Source organism: Rhinatrema bivittatum, chromosome 10 (assembly GCF_901001135.1).
Source record: "Rhinatrema bivittatum chromosome 10, aRhiBiv1.1, whole genome shotgun sequence".
NCBI classification, from domain to species: domain Eukaryota; kingdom Metazoa; phylum Chordata; class Amphibia; order Gymnophiona; family Rhinatrematidae; genus Rhinatrema; species Rhinatrema bivittatum.
In genome coordinates, this window is record NC_042624.1 from 101,952,336 (window position 1) to 101,977,188 (window position 24,853).

The 24,853-nt window shown below is 41.5% G+C and overlaps 1 protein-coding gene across 2 annotated transcripts in view; it reads right to left on the reverse strand.

Moving 5' to 3' along the window:
- Positions 1 to 15,199: 15,199 nt before the first annotated feature.
- The window catches only part of EFCAB7 (EF-hand calcium binding domain 7), a 61,902-nt gene continuing 52,248 nt past the window's right edge, over positions 15,200 to 24,853 (reverse strand). For both annotated transcript variants that reach the window (XM_029618917.1, XM_029618916.1), the window contains 6 exons: positions 24,049 to 24,206; positions 23,695 to 23,828; positions 23,217 to 23,365; positions 19,348 to 19,557; positions 17,961 to 18,068; positions 15,200 to 15,562 (listed from right to left, as the gene is read on the reverse strand). In XM_029618917.1, coding sequence (XP_029474777.1) covers positions 15,488 to 15,562; positions 17,961 to 18,068; positions 19,348 to 19,557; positions 23,217 to 23,365; positions 23,695 to 23,828; positions 24,049 to 24,206 — 834 coding nt within the window. In that variant the 3' untranslated portion in view covers positions 15,200 to 15,487. The remainder of the gene's footprint in view (positions 15,563 to 17,960; positions 18,069 to 19,347; positions 19,558 to 23,216; positions 23,366 to 23,694; positions 23,829 to 24,048; positions 24,207 to 24,853) is intronic.

Below are 24,853 nucleotides of genomic sequence, written 5' to 3' on the forward strand. Positions count from 1 at the left end.
TCCAGTTTTATGGATATATTTCTGAAGCTATGGTTCTCAATTTGAGAAGTAGGGCTCCCAAGAGAGAGAGAGAGACAATATTTTGGGGAAGCTCAGATTTTCAACAGTGGAGTAATGTTCTTACCCTTTATAGAACCTAAGATTTGCCATACTGGGTCAGACGAAAGGTCCATCAAGCCCAGTATCCTGGCCAACCCAGGTCACAAGAACCTGACAGGATCCCAAAAGGTCAATAGATTCCATGCTGCTTATTCTAGGGATAAGCAGTGGATTTCCCAAAGCCCACCATAATAATGGTTTATGGACTTTTCTTCCAGGAACTTGTCCAATCCTTTTTTAAACTCAGCTACACCAACAGTTTTCAATCACATCTTCCAGTAATGAATTCCAGAGTTTATGCATTTTTTCTCCTACTTGTCTAGTAACTTCATTTAATGTCCCTTAGTCTTTGAACTTTTTGAAAAAGTAAACAACAGATTTGCATTTTCCTGTGCCACTCCGCTAATTATTTTATAGACCTCTATCCTATCTCCCCCTCAGCTGTCTCTTCTCCAAGCTGTAGAGCCCTAACCTCTTTAGCCTTTCCCTCATGGGGCATTGATGAACTGCATCACATGACCTCATAGGTGATGGCCCATTTAGGATTTTTGTGTTGTTTAATCATCTTGCACCGCATAATGTATACCTCTCCGCTTATCAAATATTCTTATAATAAAGGCAAACAACCTCTTTTCAATATCATTCCTTATCATAGACTTCAATAGCATAACTCATTTATCAATAATGTGCCAAAATCTTACTAATATATTTTCTTTTTCATTCACAAATTTAATAAACCACATTTACTAAGATGTTAGAGAGATATAACGTTCTTCCTGCTTGTATGCTACCATCTTTAGTTAAGCAATAATCCCTATTGACATTTGCTGTCAGTGAATACCTCTGCTGTAGTATGCTTGTGAGCTTTGATCAAATAGAATATCAATGGATAGTAAATAGCAAGTGTCCCATCTGGACAAGGTATTATACAGTTTAAAAACAGGGTTTGAAGAATTATTTTAAGGTTTTTTATTCTAGGATGTTTTGGGGGAAAGAAACAGTGGATACAAACAATCCAATAATGTAACACGATATTTCTGGGGATTAATACCCTATGTTACAGTCATTTGCTTGGAATTTTTCTGAACATTCTCTCTCATTTACAGCACAATTCTTAAGGGTTGTAATATCTTTTATTGAACCTACAAAACTATTTTTTGTATACTGTAGATGTAGTTGTCTGAGCTGGCCCTTGGATTAGGCAGGCAATCACCTAGCTCTGGAATGTATGCAGAAGTACATAAGGCTCTGCCCCAATGACTTTATTGGCCATTACCCCAAATCTCAGGCAGCAGGGAACAGCCCTCTGCTTCCTGCTTCAACCCCTCCCCTCTCAGGCAGTGTGCAGGAAACAGGAGAGGAGGGGGCGAGCCTTCTGCAGCACATAGAGCAGAGCGAGGAAAAGCCATGCTGCTCTCTACTCAGGCCCCTCCATTCTTGTTATTTCCCCCTTCCCTCCTGTCCTGCAAGAAATGGGAGGGGAGGTGGATGGGGCTGGAAGGAAGAGAATTCGGTTTTTATGTGCCTATTTCCAATTTGTGGTTAGGGATTTTTTTTGTGTGTGTCAAACATAACATATTCTGCCATTATGTAGTTTGTGTACTCCAGCTTGTTCATTTTCCCAGTAGGAGGTATAGTGCTAATAGTAAATTCCAGGTTTTAGTTAGTATGTTGTTCCAAATAATGCTCAAGGCAGCTTACAGCAGTTTTAGAATTGAGCTATAATAAATGCCTGTCCAAACTGCGTACCTGACGCAACGGGAGAAGGAGCAACCAGACAAGCTTCAGAGACTACTTTCAGCCAATGCGGTATGGGATTTTTTAAAATTTATACATTTCATGTATTTTCTTTTGGTAGGCAATCTAAAAAATAAGATGACACATTCATCAGACTATGATATGATTTCTGAAAAAATATATATATTTATAACTATCTATCTATAATTCCCTTTTGTCCTGAAGACCAGTCCATACCTGCGGGATGCCCTTGCTTGCCAGTAGGTAGTGGCAGAGAATTTTTCCACATTTCTTTTCTGCTTACATCACTCACTATTTGTATCCTGGGATAGCTGGGTGTTTCTTCCTCGGTAGTTCTCTGCCTCCAGTTAGGTGGTGGTGCATGCTGAGATAGCTGGGAACTATTAAAAAATGTAAAAAAATAAAAAATAAAAAAAAAGAGAAACAGGGACAGAACGTAAGGTAGGCCAGGACTCTGGGGAACACTCACCTTCCAAAAAAAAAAAAAAGGGACGAGGACAGCAGAGTATCTCCCGGGTGAGTCCTCAGCAAGCATCAGTCTGCATGGGGCAGTACCAGGAGGGGGAGACGCACGCTTATAGGAAGCGATTGGCGTTTAGACGGAGGAACAGAAGCAAGTTCTCCCCCTCCAGCAAGGCACATGGCCGACAGGGGCCGAAAACGCACGCAGTGTAGAACAAGGAGGAGATATGGCCAAAACAGAATCAGGACGGCCTTCCTGGTGGATGCATTTTATGATTTAATGAGGGCTTTGACCAAGCAGATGGCATCTGTGTTAGTGGCAAGGAGGTTCGTGTGGCTCAGGCACTGGGAGGCAGATGTGCCCTCGAAATCAGGGCTTAACATCTCTTTGGAAGGAGTTAGACACCTTAATGAAGAGCATGGTGGATACAAAGCTACAGAGACTCCCAGAAGATAGGCCTTGGCATTGGTTACCCCAGTATCAGAATTTTTTCTGATGTCTCCCTGCAGGTCTTAGGAGAAAGGCAAGGTAATCAGAAAAACCTTAGACAAATTGGTGGCACTAGAAGCGATTGTCCCAGTACCAGCCTCCGAGAGGGGGACAGTGTTAGTCCCCGTATTTTGTAGTTCCTAAAAAAGAGGGAACATTTTGTCCAATGCTACATTTGAAAAGAATGAACAGAACCCTAAAAGTGAGAGGGTTAAGAATGGAAACATTGAGGTTGGTCATTGGGGCAATCAGGAAGGGAGAATTCCTGACTGCTCTAGACCTAGCAGAGGCAGATTTACATATCCACAACAGAGAAATGCATTGGAGGTGTTTGAGGTTTGCAATGTTAGGGAACCGTTATCAGTATAAAGCACTGCTGTTTGGCCACAGCACCGAGGACCTTCACCAAGGTAATGGTAGTAGTAGTGGCAGCAGCACTAAGGAGAGAAGGGAGTTCAGTGTACCTATATCTAGATGACTGGCTGGTCAGAGGAGGAAAGCAGGAGCTTCACAAGGAAAGTGAGGGTGCTCCTCAAGGAGTTAGGATGGGTAGTGGCTCTAAATTGCTCTTGGGCTCATTTCAAAGAGCAGTTTACCTGGGGGCCCTGTTTGACACTGAGCAGGCAAAGATGTTTTTGACACAGGAAAGGGTAGACAAGCTAAGATACCAGGTGAGGAATCTTTCAGCAGCCAGGAAGCCCACAGTAAGGGAATACTTGCAGGTGTTGGGGTCAATCACAGCAACCATAGAGGTGGTCCCATGGGCGAAAGCTTATATGTGCCCGCTACAGAGAGCATTGCTGTCATGATGGAATCCCAGTATGCAGAAATATAGGGAAAAGCTCAGGCTGATCTCCAAGGCCAGCCTACGTTGGTGGCTAGTAGAAGGCAACTTATTAGCAGCTGTCAGCCCAGTTCCACTAGAGTGGATGATGTTAACAACAGAAACCAGCAGGTTAGTCTGGGGGGCACACTGCAAAGGACAAGTGATGCAAGGCAAATGGTCAGATAGGGAGGGCGGCCTCAATGAACCTGTTGGAGCTGAGAGCAGTAAGGCTGGCATTCAGTCTCTTAAGTCACTTAAGCACTTGGCACTTAAGTCTCAGCGTCAACCACAGCAGTGTCCTATATAAATAGGCAGGGAGGTATGTAGAGTTGGCAGTTAGAGGAAGAGGCAGAGCAACGAATGAACTGGGTGGAAATGAACCTGATGGCGTTGACAGCCAATTTCATAGCAAGAAAGGAGAAATTTCAGGCGGACTACCTCAGCAGGCACATGCTAGACAAAGGAGAATGGGAACTAGCGGAAGCATTCACAAGAATGGGAGGTGGGAAAAGCCAGAATGGGACTTGATGGCAGCCAGAAGGAATGCCAAGACAAAACGTTTTTTCAGCAGGTACCAGGAACAGGGCTCAAAATGAATAGATGCCCTAGTCTAATCGTGGCCGGTAGACCAGATGCTGTACATTTTCCCGCCACAGCCCTTGATAGCAAGGATACTGAAGAGAGTGGCAGAACCTGGGTGGGGGTGCGGATCATTCTGGTAGCCCCAGATTGTCCCAGAAGGTCATGGTATGCGGATCTAGTGAGGCTGAATAGAGACGCGCCACTAAAACTAGGGAAAGCCGAGAGCCTGCTCAGGCAGGGCCCAGTAAAGTGGGAGGTCAGATCATTATTATCTTACAGCCTGGCTCTTGAGAGGAACAGGGTAGATAAAGACTATTCCAAGGCAGTAGCCACCTTGTTAAGGTCTAGAAGGCATTCTACCATCCGAGCATATGGTAGTGTCTGGAAGGTTTTAGAAGAGTGGTGCACAAGTAGGAAAGTTTCTCCAGAGGCAGCAAAAACAGGGGAAATCTTGCAGTTTCTGCAGGATGGCCTAGAAAAGCGGTTAGCCCTGAACTCACTCAAAGCGGCAGCATTTTCTTGTTTTACAGGTTGCCTACTTCCCCAACCCCAATACTAGCAGGAACGAACATCAGTACAGCATGCTGTGCACGGAGAAAGTCCTGAAACCCTTCTGTCTCTGATTTAAGATATAAACTTTCTTTTTTTTTTTTTTTTTTTAAACCTTACCTGTCTCTGGTTGCAGGGGGAGAAGGGCATCTGCCGACACCACCATGCTTGGCTTCCTGCATCTGCTGCCTTTCAGCTGAACTAGCAGCTAAGGCCATGCTTGGAAACCCAGCTACTGGACCAAGGCACACCTCTGAGAGACCATGCAAATCACCTCAGGAATGCTCAACTGGGAGAGGGACCTTTAGCTATCATCACAGGAAAGATACATGTCCACCCACCATCTACTGGGCAGGTCACTGCAGGGCCTCGTCTCCATCTGCTGGCAGGGGAGCATAAACCCACTGGTCCTGAGTTCATCTGTCTACATGCTTTTTGCACTTTTTTCAGCACTTCAAAATGGATTACATTCAGGTACTGAATGATATTTCCCTATCCCTAGAGGAGGGTAAAGTGACTTGCCCAAGGTCACAAGGAGCCATAATGGGACTTGAACCCTGGTGGCCTGGTTCATTGCCTGCCTCACTAACCACTCCGAAGAGCAAGCATTCTAGGCTTTAGCATTGCAACTTAAATCATAGAAACATAGAAATGACGGCAGAAGAAGACCGAATGGCCCATCCAGTCTGCCCAGCAAGCTTCACACATTTTTTCTCTCATACTTATCTGTTTCTCTTAGCTCTTTGTTCTATTCCCCTTCCACCCCCACCATTAATGTAGAGAGCAGTGATGGAGCTGCATCCAAGTGAAATATCTAGCTTGATTAGTTAGGGGTAGTAGGGGCATTGCCTTAGAGGGCTTCTGAGAAGATGATCTTGAGGGAACAGGTGGAACCAAAAAGTTGTAGCATTTACTTTTTAAATAAGAAACCCTTTACATTTCCCTTAAATGTCTTTTTACATACTTTTGATCGTAGCTGGAAAACATGAATACCTCCCTAACATTTAAAACTATGACAGAGACCAATTTCTAAATCGCAGTTCTGACAATGATGGTGATGTGTTAATTACTTATTGAAACACACTGGATTCATTTTTAGACTTATGATAGTAAAAGATAAGCAATACCTTTTTACAATATTGGACACTTTGACCCATTTTCAAGATCTGCTTAATGTAATTTAAACCTGGAACTGCTCGCTGATTGGCGCCTGAGGCAAGGTGTGAAATTAACCAGAATAACTTGTCTTTCCAAACCCATGCTCAAGGACAAGTTAAAAATTCAGGTACAGTAATTAGTCCTGCCTCAGAGAGAGTTTACAATCTAAACTAATATAGGATATCAGAAAAACTATACTCCGGTGATGGGGTGAACAGTGCTGCACAAAATGTTAATTAAAGATGAGAAGATGTAATCATATCCCTTCCCAAGCAAACAAAAATACAGGAGCTGGCTGAAATGTAGTGTCAGTTCTTTATGACGTAGCCTCTTCAGAAGTCAATAGATGGTGGTATTTTTTTCACAGAAATATATATTGCTTAGCTATAGAAAGAAATAAAGAAAGCACTTTCAGCAATGACCTGTTGGTCTATAGCTAGAGAATGAATTGTTGTTCCTAATCCTTTTTCCCACCCTGGAGAACCTTTCCTACTTGCTGTTGTGCTATACAAGGAAAATGTAGATAATCTCAAGATTTAAATATTTGTTTCACCTTTAGCAAGTTAAGTGGCTTTGTCACAATGAACAGAGGACCTACTGGGCAAAGAAATACAAGGCCGTATGATGAGATTATTCTTAAACTGAATCCTTATGTACCAGTTTAATTGTGGTATATGCCTTTAAAGTTTCTAATTAGCACCAATAAAATTAACATCTCTGTTATAATCAACTAAACTTAATTTTCTTGAATTTAAATAGTCAAAATACATGATCACAATAATCTGAAGTACATTATGCCTCGAGTACATACTTTACCAGTGTGTAAAGTGGGAAGTGTTGAAGAGTTACTCAATATTGCCTCATAATAAAGGAATCCATCTAGTTATGTACAAAAACCAACATCTTCTCAATATACATTGCAAATGAACCTCCTTATATTTATCCTAGACTCACTCAGCATCCTACTATCTTTCTCTTCAATGAAGGTTGTATAATGAGAAATTAATAACTGCACATGTTGCTTCAATTTTGCATACTAGAAAAATCAGCTTCACATTGAAAATAGAACCTTTGTATTGTTTTTAAGAGAAAAATATCTTTTTTAAAAGTGAATAATGCTCACAGGTTTGTTAAAATCAGTGGTTTCTCAACTGGCAGAGTGTACCTTGCATAATGAGAATTAACCAAGCACTAGCACCAATGAGCCCTATAAATGTTTTTGCACAGCTGACATTTGCATGCCCAGTATACTATTACAGCAGAGCAAGTTAGACAGTGCAAAGGTCACTGACTGGTAAATATAGTTTTCCAGTGCTGCTTGCTGCACACTCAGACAAGATCCCGTAAATCAAATGTTGCTTCATAAAAGAAAACTGAAGCAGGAAGTTCAGCGTTAACTCATACATGTTTTCCTCTACCAAATCCTGAACAGTTTTTACTGTATAGCAGAATATCGGGCCAATACAGTAAAAGTCGCGGGAGAGTGCCCGCTCTCCTGGCACGCGCACAGGCCACTCTCCTGTGTGCACGATTTAGAATTCAAATGAGGGTCCGCGGTAAAAAGAGGCGCTAGGGACACTAGCGCGTCCCTAGCGCCTCTTTTTTTGACAGGAGTGGTGGCTGTCAGCGAGTTTGACAGCCGACGCTCAGTTTTGCCGGCGTCGGTTCTCAAACCCGCTGACAGCCATGGGTTCGGAAACCGGATGCCGTCAAAATTGAGCGTCCGGTTTTCAACCCGCGAGCCGTGGACTGATTAAAAATTTTTTTTTTACTTTTGGGACCTCTGACTTAATATCGCCATGATATTAAGTCGGAGGGTGTACCGAAAAGCAGTTTTTACTGCTTTTCTGTATACTTTCCCGGTGCCGGCAGAAATTAACGCCTACCTTTGGGCTTGGCTTGGCTGCACATTTTACTTACTGAATCACTCAGGAATAACTAATAGGGCCATCAACATGCATTTGCATGTTGCGGGCGCTATTAGTTTCGGGGGGGGGGGGGGGGGTTGGCCGTGCGTTTGACATGCTATTACCCCTTACTGAATAAGGGGTAAAGCTAGCGCATCTCAAACACGTGTCCAAACGCGGGTTAACAGTGCGCTCGGCCAGAGCGCACTGTACTGTATCGGCCCGTATGTTGGGAAGATTCTCAATGAGTCAGTCAGACTAGGCTACATGTAAAACTGTAATCGTGCCACCCAGTGGCCATTTTAAATATTCAGCAGTGCAAAAAACTATACAAGTCTACTACTGTCTTTATTTTATCTTTTCAAATGCTGTTGCTAAATTTGCTGTTGCTAAATTTTCCTATAGATGTTAAGAACATAAGAAGTACAATCACAGATAAACAAATTAGGGAACAACTAGTTTTCAATTTAAATGCAACTAGCTGCTAGAGTTAAATATTGTGTTGCCAAAAAGAGATAAAAAGACCAGTGACTGAAACAACTGGCTTATGAGCTTCTGTGTTTATCAGATACTTTGCCAGTCCTGAGGTCTTTTCTCTCACCATAAAAATATACAAAATATCTAAAATTATAAATTACTAAAACATTTTAAATAGCTTACAATATAATAAAGATCAACAATTTTTTTAACTGTAGAAATTTTGTGAGAAGTTGGCAACACAATATTTAACTCTAGCAGCTAGTTATTTGTTTGCAAGAACATAAGTACCAAGTTGGGTCAGACCAAAGGTCCTTTGAGCCCAGCATCCTGTATCCGACAGTGGCTAATATACAGGCTGATACAGTACAGTGCGCTCCACAGGAGCGCACTGTACTGTATTGGACGCGCGTTTTCGACGTGCTAGCTTTACTCCTTATTCAGTAAGGGGTAATAGCGCGTCCAACCCCCCCTCCCCCCAACCTAATAGCACCCACAACATGCAAATGCATGTTGATGGCCCTATTAGGTATTCCTGCGCGATTCAGAAAGCAAAATGTGCAGCCAAGCCGCACATTTTACTTTCAGAAATTAGCGCCTACCCAAAGGTAAGCGTTAATTTCTCCGGGCACCAGGAAAGTGCACAGAAAAGCAGTAAAAACTGCTTTCCTGTGCACCCTCCGACTTAATATCATTGTGATATTAAGTCGGAGGTCCCGAAAGTTAAAAAAAAGTTAAAAAAAAAAATTTTGAAATCTGTCCGCGGGTTGAAAACTGGACGCTCAATTTTGCCGGCGTCCGGTTTCCAAACCCATGGCTGTCAGCGGGTTTGAGAACCGACGCCGGCAAAATTGAGCGTCGGCTGTCACACTCGCTGACAGCCGCCGCTCCTGTCCAAAAAGAGGCGCTAGGGATGCGCTAGTGTCCCTAGCGCCTCTTTTTGCCACGGGCCCTCATTTGAATACAGAATCGCGCGCACAGGAGAGTGGCCTGTGTGCACGCCGGGAGAGTGGGCGTACGCCCGCTCTCCCGCGACTTTTACTGTATCAGCCCGTTGGATCTTTAGGGAAGTACATGATAAATCTCAAAGAGGAGATCAATTTCTTTTTGCTCACTCGCAGGGATAAGCTGTGGCTTTCCCCAAGTCCACTTGGCTAATAATTGTTCATGAACTTTTCCTACAGAAGCTTGTCCAAATCCCTGTTATTCCTAGCTTTGCTAGGTGTTTTGACCACATCCTCTGGCAACAAATGCCATAGCTTAATTGTTCATTGGATTGAAAAAAAAAAAAAAAAGACTTTCTCCAATTTTAGGCCTGGATTTATCAAAATGCGGTAAGTACCACATGCGATTGCAAAAGGGGTGTGGTTTATGCAAAAATTCAGTTTATCGCAATTTGTGCTAATTACCTATGCAAAGCGCCAAGTTAGTGCACATTGCGATAACATTATCAGAATTTGCGATAGGTGTCAGACCTGATGTATTTCCTGCATATGACCACTGGGTGGACCATTTTTTGAGAGAGAGAGAGCCTGGCCACAATATCATCCCCCTAGGTAGGTATTTGTATCCCTATGGTAGGCCCACCTAATAACTCGAGGTGGGGTTTAAGTATGAGTGTATGGGGTTAGGGGCCACTTTGACATTCTATGTGACATGTACGAACATAACAGTGGTCTCTTGTGAAGATTTGATGGCCTTCGGAGTGAGGAAACTCACTCCAAGTTGAGATTTGGGCAATGTTCTCTCAACCTAGCTTGCTGGACTCTCTATCTGGGTAACATCAAGCTAGGTGTATGTATATATATATATATATATATACACACACACACACACACACACACGGCTCTGGGCCCTTCAATTCACCTCAAATAGGCCTTACGGGAGACATCGCAAAGGGTGATGAAACCTTACCGCATGGTCACGGCAGCTATCGCACAGCCTAACGCAATTCAAAGAGGTGTTGTTAAAATCGGCGTTATGGCTGTGCGATAGCTCTTCGCAGACAGGTTAACCCAGCCCACTCTCCGCCCCTAACTCCTCCTATTTTCTGAATTTGCATCGCACCAAACGATATGGTGCTATCACATGCGTTAAGGACCTATTGCACGCGTTAACGGGGCTTTTCGCATGCGATAAGCCCTTAATGCATGCGAAAACGCCTTATCGCATTTTGATAAATGAACCTCTTAGTTTCCTTCTGTTTCCTTTACTTCTTGTATGGATTCAATGGAGCAGTACTATATGGCCCTTGCTTTGTCTTTGATGTAGTAGGGGGTACAGGGTTGGGATGGATGGGTTGGATTTCTACGATATGGTTTCTGCTATTATATTATATTATACTAGTGTGTTTAGGCTGTGATAATGTGTTATGCTGTTAGTTTTGCAATTTTGTTATATAATTGTGAAATGCTAATACAAATATTTTACAAAAAAAAAATTATTCTTGGGCCAACAATATAGCTATCCAACACCACTTCCTCAAATACTTCCTCCTAAATCAGCTTTTTTGAAGTAGGTCCAATAAAGCTAAATCTGAAGCCTGAGAAATTTAAATTTCACTGACATATGAAATGCAAGGTAATTTTTTTTTCTAAAATCTTTTGATCAATGGACAGGACCAAAGCATATGTATATAAATTATCCTCCACCTGAAATTCCCTCCAATTGGATAACACTTCACCGAACTTATAGATCCTGTACAGCATAAGATAAGACCTGTGCATAATTAAAAAATTATTAACCTAGACTCACTAGGCCTCAAATAACTTCCCCATATATTCAAGATTTGTCATTGTTTAACCTCAAATGAAATTCCCAAATCACTCACTTTAGCAATGGCACAATGTTTTAAAATTAAGAAATATCTTTTTGAAATTGCATTAGTTAAAAGAGCCCAGTTTCTTATAAACTTATCTAAAACCATAACTGTTCATGAATGGATTTCTCCAGGCTAACACTAAGACTGCAGCTCAGTTCTCAATGGCATACATTTCTTTCACTTAAGACAAATTTTAGTTGTATGTTAGAGAAGGCCTTCAGTCTTCCATGCATAAATAATTGTTTAACATATATGACTATAAGGGCCTAATTTTTATATATTCCTTTTTTATATAGACATTGGTAGTTAATTTCTTTTAGGTAGATCATGTAATCTTGCTTTTGTCATATTTCTCTCTTTGAATTCTGCTTTCTTCTAGCAGAAGTCCTGGTTTCCTTTGGCCAGCTGACCTTTCACCTTTATTGTCTATTATCTTATGTTTCTTGTTACTTTTCTGTTCTGTGAGATAGCAAAGAGGAAAAGGCTATTTTTTTAAGGCAGATTTGGTTTAGATAGTAATCACAAGCGATCTGTTAATTAGCCAGAGACTGGGAAACTATCAGAGGTATACCTCAATGGTCATCAAGTCATCACAGATGGACATTTGAAATTGCAAAAACTGAAAAAATAATTGTTGGCCATACAAAGTGCTGAATGTGTAACTTTTGTAAGTGAACTGTTTCAAATCCTGGACAATCGGAAACGCCAGCTATCAGATGGCATGCAACCTTTGCTGAACTGGGAAAAGTTTTCAATATCTTGTATGAACAATGCTGGTATGGTATCATAGCAAGATTTCTGCTGATTGATTTGGAAAAGAATAAGCAACTAGGAGACGTTTACTGGCAGAACTCACTTTGAAAACTTATTCATTCTTGAAATAACTTCTTTACTAACCAATTCACTTACATGCAACCAGCTGTACATAACTGCAGTACAAAGTTACTGTAATACCAGCACTAGTGAAAAGACTAACAGTAAAAAGAGAGCTGATCACATAGTTAAAAGGCAGTCTCAATTTTAGAGGAACAAAATACCCAAAAATTACCTTATAATTTTCAGGGATATGTTTGATTTTAAACTGGAAGTCACTGAGAATATTGTTACGAATTGTTGTGGCCAGTGATGGTATTGTATTTTATTTATTTTAACATTTTATGTATGTAAAATTTGAAAACTGCCTAGACTGATGATAGGCGGTATAGAAAAGAGAGAAAATATATAAAATGTTGTCTGCTATTATGAAATATATTTTGTTTATGTTAGGAAACTTTATCAATCAATCTGGGGGAATTCTTATTTGTGTTCAATAGGATGGTTACTTTTGTTGTATTTGGTGTAGAGTGGGGCCTTGAGATAAACAATGGAAATTTATTAGGATAGTCTCACACCAAATTAGCTGAGGGTAAGAGATTTGGGGGTGGATTTAAGACAATTCACCAGGGTTTACATGGCCTCTTTCTTCTCCCATTGTTTCCAATAAAAGGATTGTTTATATCAATCCATAATTCAGATTTTTGTTACAGTGGGGCTTCTAAAGATGTCCCTGGCTTAAGTTTATACAGTTTATGTACTTTATGCCACAGTGACCAAGAAGATTTGAATATAAGATTTAATGACACCAACTCATTAAGTTCCTGATACAAAATATCAGGAAAAATAAATACATTTAAGGGCAGATTTTCAAAACTTACATGCTTAAGAGCCTGGGGTTTACGCATGTGGCCGGGCCTTACGCGTGCCGGGTCAATTTTCAAAGGGCCCGGCCACACGTGTAAGTCCCAGGGCTAGAATAAGGAGTGGGGCGGGGCTAGAGGGGCCCCGCACAGTAGCCATTTGCTGCTGTGCCGGGGGATCGCATACCAGCGCGTGCAACTTGCTCCTGCTCAGAGGCAGAAGCAACAGGTAAAATAAAATTAGGGGTATTTAGGATAGGGATGAGGGAGGGCAGGATAAGGGAAGGGAGGTTAAACTAGGGGGTTGGGAAGTTCTCTCCCACTCCGCTCCTTAATTGGAGCGAACTGGGAGGGAACTGGGGAAGGCCCTGATGCATCACTTCATGTACTTGCATAACTCTACCCCCCCTTGCGCATGCAGACCCGAAATTTTATAACATGCGCGCGTATGTTATAAAATCGCGCGTCCGTTTTGAAAATCTACCCATAGATTTTTAGCCCACGTTTCCAAATGATATACAAGGAGGTTTATGGCATTTTTAGAACTTAGAAGCAGTAAGTTGCTGCCCCAAATAGCTTTCAATTTAAGTGGGTACCCAAGGCAATGGGAGATAAACTGACTTGAACAAGGTCACAAGGAGTGTCAATGGAAGACATTAGGATCTAAATGCTGGTTTCCCTGGTTCTCAGTCCATTGTTCTAACCAATAAGTCACTCCAACAGTTCTTTTTCAATAGTCACCCAGTCTGTTCTTCTATCAACAGACAAATTAGCACATGCACACATGGTCACTTGATAAACTCAAGAATAAAATGTGTTAGCCCACTTATTAAGAATTAGAGAAGTTATTTTTGAACAGAGACAAATTTTGCAACCTTTTAGCTAAAACTGTTTGGGAGTAATTTTCAAAGGGACTTTTGCATATAAACAGTATAGTGCATGCAGAGGTAGCCTTTTATAACATTTACTCCTAATAGGCAGGTAAACTTACGCAAGTGTGTCATATTCACCCACAAGTTCACCCAGACTGAGTAGAGGCCTTTCTGGCAGTGGAGTTGGGAAGGGGTTTGGATTTATGTGCATACTTTATGAAGTTTGCCAGCATGTACCAAACTTTTCAGGAAAACTTTGTCTACACAAAATAGCAACTGGAACTTGCGTGGGGTAGTTTTGCCAGAATAATTTTCAAAGCGGACTTATTTGCGTTTTTGCTAATTCCTTCCGCAGGCTGTTTGAAAAGGAGCCTCCCAAATATCTACTAGCATTAAGCTATGGGAACATAGAATATTTAAACATATGTGTACAGGAGTCAAACTACATACGAATACAGAGTGGTGAATGCATAACAAGCATACAGCAAAAATGAGAGAAAGTCAGTGGAAAAAATGATTTTTTTTCCCCCACTGATTTTGCTCTCATTTTTGTTGGGTAAAATAAACACTGATAAACCTCTGAGAAAAATGAACTACAAACTGAAAAATGTCTCTACATATAAAATATCCAAGCTGATGGAGAGTCACAACCAGGTATCGGGCACAACACAACAGCTGCAGAAACCTGCTTCAAGAAACTCTACAGCTCCACATGCATTTTTAGAAACAAGGTTTGCTTTGGAAACATTGAAAGAAGTGAAAGCTAGGCTTATGCATGAATTTTCTAATGACCCTTTTTGGACTGAGGCCATTTTCAATAGGGTGGGTAGCAGGCCCTTATCCATCTTTTCCCTCCCTTCCCTAAGTTTGGACCCAACTGGTGAATTTTTGTGGAAGCTATCATGCCTCCATACAACTGGATGGCGTGAGCTGGCTCCTGAATGCTTTTTTACATGAGCTGAAACATGCTAAAAATTAATGTAAACAATGAAACCCTATCTAAATGGACTCACACTACAATCACACTATTTCACTGCAAAATAGAAAGTCTTTCACAAAATTCCAAGAACATTATGATGTGGATTGCCAAGAAGGGATCAAACCAAAGACTGCATGAAGGCAGATAAAGGGTGTTGTCTTTCTAAAATGTACCAAGGTCAACTGCTTGCCTCCACTATATTAAATGAAACTTTCTTTAAAAAAACATAGACAGTATAATAGTACAGCAAAAGTTCACATGAAACAAATTAACATCATAACTGTGAACAAAGGAAAACGAGGGAGGCCTATTTAATGAAATCATAGGAAGACACACAGAAAACCATTTAATATGGAAGGTGTTGTTTATCTAACGATACATACAATATAAACAGCAGAAGGCCAGCATCTCCTGGTAAAGTTTTACCATAGCAGCTAATTACCTTGTTAAACACCCGTTTATAGATACTGTTTAGGTTCTGCAACCTTTTTACAAACTGTGTGGTAGATGTAGTCATTACACTGTAAGAAACAATTTCAAAAATATTGTATGACTTTTGTTTATTACAAAATAAATAGCAAAAACATTACAATGCTGTTTTAAGCTATAAAGTTTTCTATCTAAAGTTTTCAAAAAGTCTCTGCATTTGTTTAGATCCCCAGTTCCAAACATTTCCATCAAAGCAGATTGCATTTCAGACTTTTTCAGCTATATTTTATTAGCATATATACAATATTAATTGGTTTTTTAAATCAATGAATAATAAAATAAAGTTTAGATCATTGGAATTTTTAGCAGGTATAAAAGAACAATAACTTGCATCGGGAAAGGTTAAGCTAAGATGTTTTGTATACAATTATAGATCCATTCTTGACTCTCATTCAAAGGCATCGTATGTTGGCAAATCTGTACATAAAAAAATGAAAGTTATATGAGCTGTGTTCGTTTATATTTAATTCATCAAAATGATAAATGTTAATGCTTTATTGGCACTGCATCATATAAGAAAACAAGTGGTTTAGAGTTAGAAGACTTGCATGTCTTGCAATAGCATTTCAACACAGGTAAAAAAAAAGGCTACATTGAAATGCCTAAGCATGGGAATATTATTCAGCATTACCCATCTTTCAGAGGTAAATATCATTTCAGAAGTGAAAGTTATGTTCCATTTCTGAAGATCAAGCTCTGGGTTATGGTGCTACTGGACCCTTTAGAATTCCTCAAGAAGCATGAGCTCTCTGATAAGGTCTAGCAGTGGATTAAAAAGTTACCGAGGGGCTGCTCTGATAGCACAGTACTGCCATGTGAGAGACCCGGGCTCAAATTCCAGATGGGACTCCGGTTCCTCAACCCGGAGTGTTCCCTGCCCCTTGAGTGGGGGGAATGAAGCACCTATTGGAAGGCTCAAGGAGGCAATGGAGCCAGGTTCTAAAGGTCTGTGCTCCTCAAAGAGCACTGTTGCTACACTAGCTGGGCTAGACAGGAAGAGGAGTGGGATTAAAATTAGGGAAAATATCCTGGTGTCTGCAAATGAAGGCCTATCATGCCTTGGAGTCATAAATGACAGTGAGCATGGTTGGTGCAGGTTCCGAATGACTTGGAAGAGGCAGACTCATCCCCCAAAAAGGAAACAAAAAAAAGGCCTTCGAGGAAGAAACTGAAAAGTGGAAAATAATCTGGGGGTAATTTTCATTCTCCCCGCAAAGCTTTGAAGCCGATATTCATATTCCAAAGGAAATGCTCTGTGGAGTTTCCTTTTGAAAATTCGGGCTGGTGCAGGACTTGGCACCTGCTTTGGAGCATGCGCAAGGCACGCGCATTAAAGAATCCATGGGGAAATCCCTACACATACTTGCCCTCTCCCGTCCTAATCCCATCCTCTTTTTCCCGTGGGTAAAAGCGTGCACACTGTGTGCTTTCACCTACACGGGGGAAGGGGGGCAATTTTCTGACAGAGTTTTATGCAGTTAAACACAGGTTTACCAGAGTTAAAAGTTCAGAAAAATGCTCTCTTAAAAGTGACTTTTATCTCGGAGGGAGAGTGCACAGTGCCAGACACCTTCTGGTATGTATTATAAACCAGCCAGCTTTCTGATCAGCTTTGTTAAAAGCCCGTTTCAAAGGAATGTTGTTACACTGGATAAGATGAGAAAAAGAATTGTTTTTTATCCTAGTGTGGCTGTTTATAGCAGTTTAGCAACGCTGTCACTTATTTTTAAAAGCTTTCTGCCATGTGTTTCTTCCATTGCTCTTGATCCACGTTGCCCTGGTGAGCCACCCTGCAAGTGTTAGAAGGCTAGGGCAGCTTAGAGGGGTTGGCAAGTCCTCTTACTTTCATTTCCATCTCCTTGTTCTCATCCCATGGAAGAACACAAAAAGCAAAATTTGCAGTGGCTGGGATCATACTTAGAAGCAAAGGTCTGAGGAGAATGGGCTTCAGTTGTCTCAGATAATTAAAGTGGCAGCTTAAGCAACAAATTTCATTTGAGCCACAAAAAAAAAAAATAAAAAATAAAAGTCAAGCCACGGGACTCTTCTTATTTATTAATTTAAATTTGATGTTTTTCAAATTTTGGTCTTTATCATGTACAGCATGAGGGTAATTTTCAGCAGCTCGTGCAGGGCTACAGTTTGAAAATACAAAGTACAAACAGACTTTAGCCTGAATTTTAAAAGCGAACTTACTGTATATGCATACGTCCATTTTGAAAAATAGCGGGTGTGGGGTGGAACGCGTAAATGTGTACATGTAGATTTATATGAATACTTTCAAAACTGAAACACATGCAAGTAAATGTACATTACGCATCTCCGCCCGCTAACGAGCAAGAGTAAACGTGTGCGCGTAAGCCGCGCTGTGTTCCGCACACGCCTGCTGATTTTCAAAGTGGAAAAGCAAAAGTATGTGTGGAAATGGTTTCTCCGCCCCGAAATGCGCTTTTTAGTTTGCTTAAAAGTATGCATGGAATTGCTTCTGCTGGCATTTTTACACACACAACACCCCCCCGGGTAATTTTCAAAACACCATTTATGCACCTACATCTTTTTGAAAATTCAGCCCTAGGAAAGCTAGAAAAGTGATTTCTGTAACAGTTGCATGCCCTCCAGTGAAGGGCAGAGTTACAAAAAATAACCCACTTTTTCCCACAGATGTATTGCAGAGTGTGCTGAACTAAGGGGAGAAAATTAGAACAAAAAGACCACTGCATTCTTCTATGATTTTCGCTACAAAAATACAAAGACTAAGTTGTACTTTCTGTTGTGACCTTAGGCATTAAAATTAGGAAAGAAAAAAATGTTTTACCGTCTGGGATTTTGGTGGCACTTCCACCGCGAATGTGCTGAGTCCCCTGCTACTAACACAGTTTTTACTTTGCTCGTTGTTGACATGAAGCACCACCTTATTCACAGACTAAAAGAAAACGGAGAGAAAAAACTGCAGGCACTGTGTGCATAATAATAATAATAATAATTTTTTTTTAACTAAAATATGTCAAAGGTTTGAGATTCTGCTTTACACTCAAGACAAACTAAAATGAACACTATACGAATGCAGAAACTGGTGCCTGATTAAGAAATGCATTTTGCAGAAACAAATTAATAGGTATGACTTGCCTTAAAAAGCACACACATGGGGGGCAGCCTAATGGCCATGCTGGGTAGTACTGGAGGGGAGAACTGGGTTTGATTCCTCCTCAGGCTGACAGGTGTCAGGGCACTCTGGAGACAGTAGTGGGAGTCCCAGCCATCGCTCAACAGTCCCACCTACTGCCTGGCTCAAGACCACACTTATACTGGGGTTCAGAAGGGACCCAGTCTGTATCTCTCCACTAAAGGGCGGCTCCTACAATGCCTGGTAGAGATGGGTGGAGGGAGGGAGAGTTGGCTGCAGTGAAGGTTCAGGGTAACCCAGCCCCAGCAGGAGCAGGTTCAGAGTGAGCTGGACGCCCAGAGGAGGAGAATGAAGTCCTGAGCACAGGCCTCCCTCGGCATCGATTTTATGTTGGGACTCTCGAGAGCTGTAACAAAACATCCTTCCTTATGCTCTCCTCTCCACATCTCTACCCAGCGATCCTCTAATCTGCCCTTTAAACTTGCTACTCCTAGAAAGAGCTAGCAAGGACCAGGGCTGGGTTTAGGCACAGGCAACACAGGCATGTGCTTCGGGCACCAAATTCTGAAGGTGCCCAAAAACTTGGATCCCCCCCTGCTGCTCTCTGATTTTCAGGGGAAGAATAGGAGGGAACCCCTTACCCAAAAGTCCTCTGCCTATGGGTGCCGTCGCATTAAATGCAGCCCTGGCAAGGACACGTGAATAAACAGAAAAATGTGCAATCGATGCAACTGGAAACTACTATTCAATCATTGTGAGTTTCAATGGTGCCCTTAAAGGAATGTCTCAGGAATAAAATGTGTGCTGGGGAGAGGTTGCTAGTATTTTCTTTTTCTGAGCCGGAGCTTCTCCCTGTAAGACATGAACTGCAATAAGACAAGGCTTGAAAGTGGCGTCGTCGTTCCATTCGGCAGCTTTCCTTCAGGACTGAACTCTGCACTTCCTGCTGGCAGCCCAGCTATGTGTATGGCGCAAGCAATTTCTAAAAAGGACAGTGGGGGAGGGGTAGTGACATCATCAAAAAATAGCTGGAGAAAACTATACAAAAATAATAATAATAATAATAATAATGCTGTACCTTATTTTCAATAACAGACGTGATACGCGTGTCGCTCTTGTACGTATAGATAATCACATTTTCATAACCATCCATGACTTTGGCTTCTCCTTTCATAACAACAGACTTGCAAATAGCCTGTTCCAGCTGCCCACTGCCTGCCTGCAGATTGGTGGCTTTCAGTCTGGGTTTGCATTTCTCAGCAAAGACATCAATAATGAAAGGGCACGCCTATTGTGTGAGAGAAAGAAGGTGAAACGGTAGAAAGTGCAAAAATTATCGCTTTTCAGATTTTGATTTTAATTGGTAGGCTAATATCCAAGGTTCTGCCCGCCCTTCAGATTAAGTTCTAATACTGCAGCTCTAGGAACAGAAACAATGCTATGGTAGCGATTCCCCTTCAAAACCCATCAATTCATGCCCTTCTGTCAAGTGAAAGAAAGACGGTAGAGAGCTGGGACAATTGGTAGCTATGGTAGGGAGAGGACAGAATAGTCTGTACCAGGAGCTTCAATGCACAATTGAAATACTCATACATGAATGAGGATCCAGCTTCACTCAGAACTGGGACTCTACTTACAGAGATTTAGGACTTTTCAGGAGAGATGGCCTACATGCATTGTAGAAGAGGACCAAGTCCTCAGCCAAAAGTTTAGATTCTACATTGGAAAAAGCTTAACCGAGAGGCAGCAGGGAGAACCAAGCTGTCTTCCTCCGCCACAAGTGAGTGAAATCAGCTGTGAAAGTCCCAAAGGTGAGAAATCTAAAAAATGGCCTAGAAAATGACAGGAAGGATAAGGCAGGTAAGTCTAAGGATACAGAGAGGGGAGTCAGGAAGAGAAGGGGCAACATTTTAAAAGCCAAGTGCAAGAATGCTTAAAGTTTGGGCAATACAGCCCTAGAACCTGGAGCCTATAAAGGCAGAAGCTAACCTGGATATTACCACTATCAGAGAGAAGTAGAGGAATGAGAATCATAACTAGGACATATCCACAATGGCTAAATCTGTTCAGAAAGGACAGGCTAGGTGAGGAAAAGGGAAAGAATGGCAATTTATATAAAAAGGAAGGCAGGCACTATGGATTACCCTGGAGATGGGAATCTGAACTGTCACAGAGGGAATACTTTGACAGATAGTTAGCACACGTCATCCATAAAAACAGAGATTTTATTTGCTGAATTCTGATTGGGGCATTCCAGTTGCAATTACAGGGAGGAGCAGGAAGAACCTTTCATGTTTCCAAAACGTGCTGGAGAAATTTGTTAAACTATCTATCAGGGTTGGTGCTTTCTTAATGCAGCATAATTGATGGCCTGGGGGCAAAGCCAGTCAATCTTCACCCTCCCCTGTGCATCTCTTTTCCCCTCCCTTCACTGGCTCTGCAGTTCTTTTTTGAAGAAGCATTCTCTGTGCAGGCTGACCCTGAATCAGACCACCAGTGGCAGCTTTGAAGCCACAGTATTTTTAGTATTTGAGAGAGGGGAATGTTACCTGACGTGCTCTCATAGTCCTCATGGTGGACTCACTCTCTTTTTTGGCACCATAATGGGTATTATAAATTCATGCTAATGGTGGTAATAGTAATGGAAGCCCGTAGAGTGGGTGGCAGATTTTTGATTTGCCTAAGTTAGGAGAAAACATACGACAGCCTTACTACTTATAAGAGGAGAAAAGATATTGTGTAGTTAATTGAAATATCGTTTGCACCCACCCATTTATGGAAATTTTATTTATTTATTTATTTTTGGTTTTTATAGACCGAGGTTCCTGTATAAAATACATATCACACCGGTTTACAAAGAAATAAAACTGATGCCTCGTAGGGCAGTTTACATTGAAACAAGTAACAGGTAATATAAAAGGGCATATAGGAACTTAGAGGAGGTTAGAGGAAGTTACAGAGAAGAAACATGTCAAGTTTAATTGCGATAACAAACTATTCAGAAACCTATGTACAGGAAGGTCAATACTTTGGAAGAGTACAGGAATTGTATTCTTCCGGCTCTTAGATCTCCGGGAATGCTTTTGCGAAAAGCCAAGTCTTTAGCTTCTTTTTGAAATGAAATCAATGTTCAAAGGGATCTAGCCAGCTAGAACAAAACCTCTGAAAATTTGCCGGGTTAAGTAGCAAAATGTATCTGCTTAAAATCTGGATAAGCCTGGAACTGAAGGAGAAAGTTAGGTGGCTCGTGTGAATTTTCCGTGCTAGCCACTTAACTTGGCTAGCAAAATCTAGGCACTGCAACAGGCCTAAGTTTGGCCAACCACCCTCCCTCCCAACATAAGAACCCAAAAAAGTGTTCAGCATTAACCACCCACCTTTCCAATCCTCCTGCTGGAATGTAAAAACAATGGGGGCCACCTTAACCCCTACCAATCTCCTGCCCTTGCTTTTCCCCCAAATCCCCAGGTGTACCCCTACCTCCTGACTCCTCCTACCCTAGAGCTCCAAAATGCTTCCCTGAGACAAGCGAGAGGAGGTCACAGTGTTACCTCCTCCCCCTCTGCTGTATACTAAGTGCTGTGAGCTTAAGAGCTTACCAGCACTTAACATTCATTTATTTAGAGGGACCAATCCCCTTTCAGAACTGAGAGCTGGATTTTCTAAGGTCGCAGACCTTAGAAAATCCGGTGGTAACGGGGGGGCGCAGGGGGGGGGGGGCGGGCCTGCGAAAGCAGCCATCGCACCACTGTGGTGCGCTGGCTGCCGGCTTTCGCACCAAATAACTACACCATGAAAGGTGTAGTTATTCGGCGCAAAACTGGCGGCGATAAAGGTCCTTACCTTTCGCCGCCAGCGATGTCTGCGCTGTGTCAGCCCTAGTGCCGCCCCGAATCCTCCTCTTCCGGGGCCAACTCCGCCCCCATTTAGTTATCGCACGCGAAAAGGGACTTTTCGCGTGCGATCGCTTTTGAAAATGACCCTGAGTTAGCTAATTTTCAATCAAATACTGAGGCTTGCAAATTTTGAGGCAAGCTGTAGCAACGTTATTTGCTTTGCATCTGATTTCCCCTATTTATGAGCTGATTTGCATATATTTGCATGCAAATCTGCTCATTTAAATACTCATGTTGCGCCAGGTTTTCAGGGGGAAAGAGCCTGTGAGTCATACTGCCATCTCCTTACCTGCAGCAGTATGCGTCACTCAGGTCTCCTTGCAAGACACTTGTAGTTCCTGATCCTACAGGTCCTAGGAATTTCATGGGGTCACTTTCCTTTACCTTGCTGGGTGCTTCCCTCTTACCTGCACTTCTTAACTTAAAAGTATGTTTTTCCCTATTGATTCCCTCTGAACCCAGGGCACCGTAGGAACCTGCCCCCTCTCTCAACCAAAGACAAGCCCCATCTTAGACAAAGGTGTACGCCATCGATTTACACACCTCCTCCCTTATCTCTGTATTCTGATAGAAGCATTATCCTTTTTTACACTGATTTGAACCAGGACTTTTACTAAAAGAACTCAAGGATTGCCTGTGCAATATTCTTGATTTCATCTCAATATTTACATTAAATTTTCTATGTTTTCTTCAATTACGCTGTAAATAAATGTTTTGAAAATTAAGAAGTGGGCCTCCTAAATAAGTGAAGTCAAATACAAAGTTTAGCTGCTTGTGAATCAAGTTATACACTGCGTTCAGACAAGATATCCGGTATTTCAAATACCGCATGTCATCTGTGCATTAAAGCATTTACCGCGTGGTAAAGACTAACACAGCTTAGTAACTAACTCCTTAAATTTTACAAGGACTGTCAGCGGGATCTGAGCCCTGGCTTTCGCAGTTCTCAGTCTGCTGCTCCCTGACTAGGCTACTCCTCCACTCTAAATAATTTTGCAGTACAAATGCATGCAGGAATCAAGAAATGGATTTTGTTGTAAAACTGATCTACCTCTGTCATTTCCAGTGCTCTGTTGTAACCCATTGATTCCAAAGTTACCCAGAGGTCCTCAGGGTCCCCTTCACGATCATTTGCTTCCATGAGATTTAGATCAATAAATCCTTGCCTTGTTAATTCATTTTTCTTTGTATCAAAATTTTCTATTTACAAAAAGAATACATGACATTTTTTTAAACATTTTATATATCCTTTATGTATGTATGTTTGTCTATAATTTTGCAAACTTAACTTTCCATACTAGGAGCTACATTCAGACCTCAATGCTACTTGAATACACTGTAGTTAAACCAGATTTCAGCACTTAGCTAAATCTTTTAAAAACAAAAACAAAACAAAAAAAAACAAACCATATGTGTTTATTTTCCATAAAACTGAAGACAAAATAAAAATGAATACTTCAAAGAAATTCTCTTGCTATGGTGACATAGGTGACTTCTCATTACTATGGTGTCCAATTTTTAAAATGTACCTTTGCAAACAGCCCAGGCATCATCATCACACTTCTCACCGCTAGTTCTCAGCTCAAAAAAATTGTACTCTTCAAGGCTTAGAAGTCCATTTCCATCTAGATCAATTACATCAAATATATCTGATAACGTTGCTCTAAAGTACAGAGAAAAAAAACAATAAAATACTTCAAACTTACATTTCTACACGTACTCACATTTCGTAGTTCACATTTCTAAAGGGAATCCTTCCGGGCAGGCTGTGCCAATAACATGCGTTTTTATGCTTAAGCAAAGCAATTAATGTAAATTCATTTGAAAACTAATAAATTCTGAACTTCTGTATGATGGAGCATAAGCAACTACAGAAAACTCACCTAAACTCCTTAGTGAGCACCAAATCATTGCTCTCATCTCGGTGAACCAGCCTGGCCTCTGCAGTAACATGCTTCCTTTTCTTCCTGAGTCGACAGCCAGTTGTGAATGGGATCAGCCAATAAACACCAGAGCCCATTTCACCTTTCCAGCCAAATGTCTATGTTTCAAATAAACAAAAGAAATTGAACATTTCCTAGTTGATGCTTCTATTTCTAATTCCACTATAATTATGAATTAGTTGCATAAAACAAAACACACTAAAGCTAGAACAGGGTTACAGACGATAACTACAAAACTCCTCTAGTCTGCTTCGTTTCCCTTCTTATTGCAGTCATGCAGACCCCACTTGATCTTTGACTTAACTTTCACTTCTCCACATCTAAGGATCCACTGTGCTTATCCCAGGCTTTCTTGAATTGCAGGACTGTTTTGGCCTTTACCACCTCCGTGGGCAGACTGCTTCATGCATCCACCACCTCTCCTAGGAAGAGATAGTGGATGCCATCTCTTAATCCTGGCTCTATCCTTTTTCAGCTCTGCATTAAGATCCCTTCTTATAAAACGTCCTCATCATTGAAAAATGCTTGCCCTCTGTGCATTATTTATACCGTGGAGGTATCTGGATCTCTCTAACATATCTCATTCTCTTCTCTCCTCTGGATGTACATATTTCGGCCCCCAAGTCTCACCTCACAAGGTCCATGATACAATTGCTATGTCACTTTGCACTGGTGCAGCTTTACTTATATCATCTTGGAGATGCGACTTCCAGGACTATGCATAAAAATCCCACCTCTCTCACCA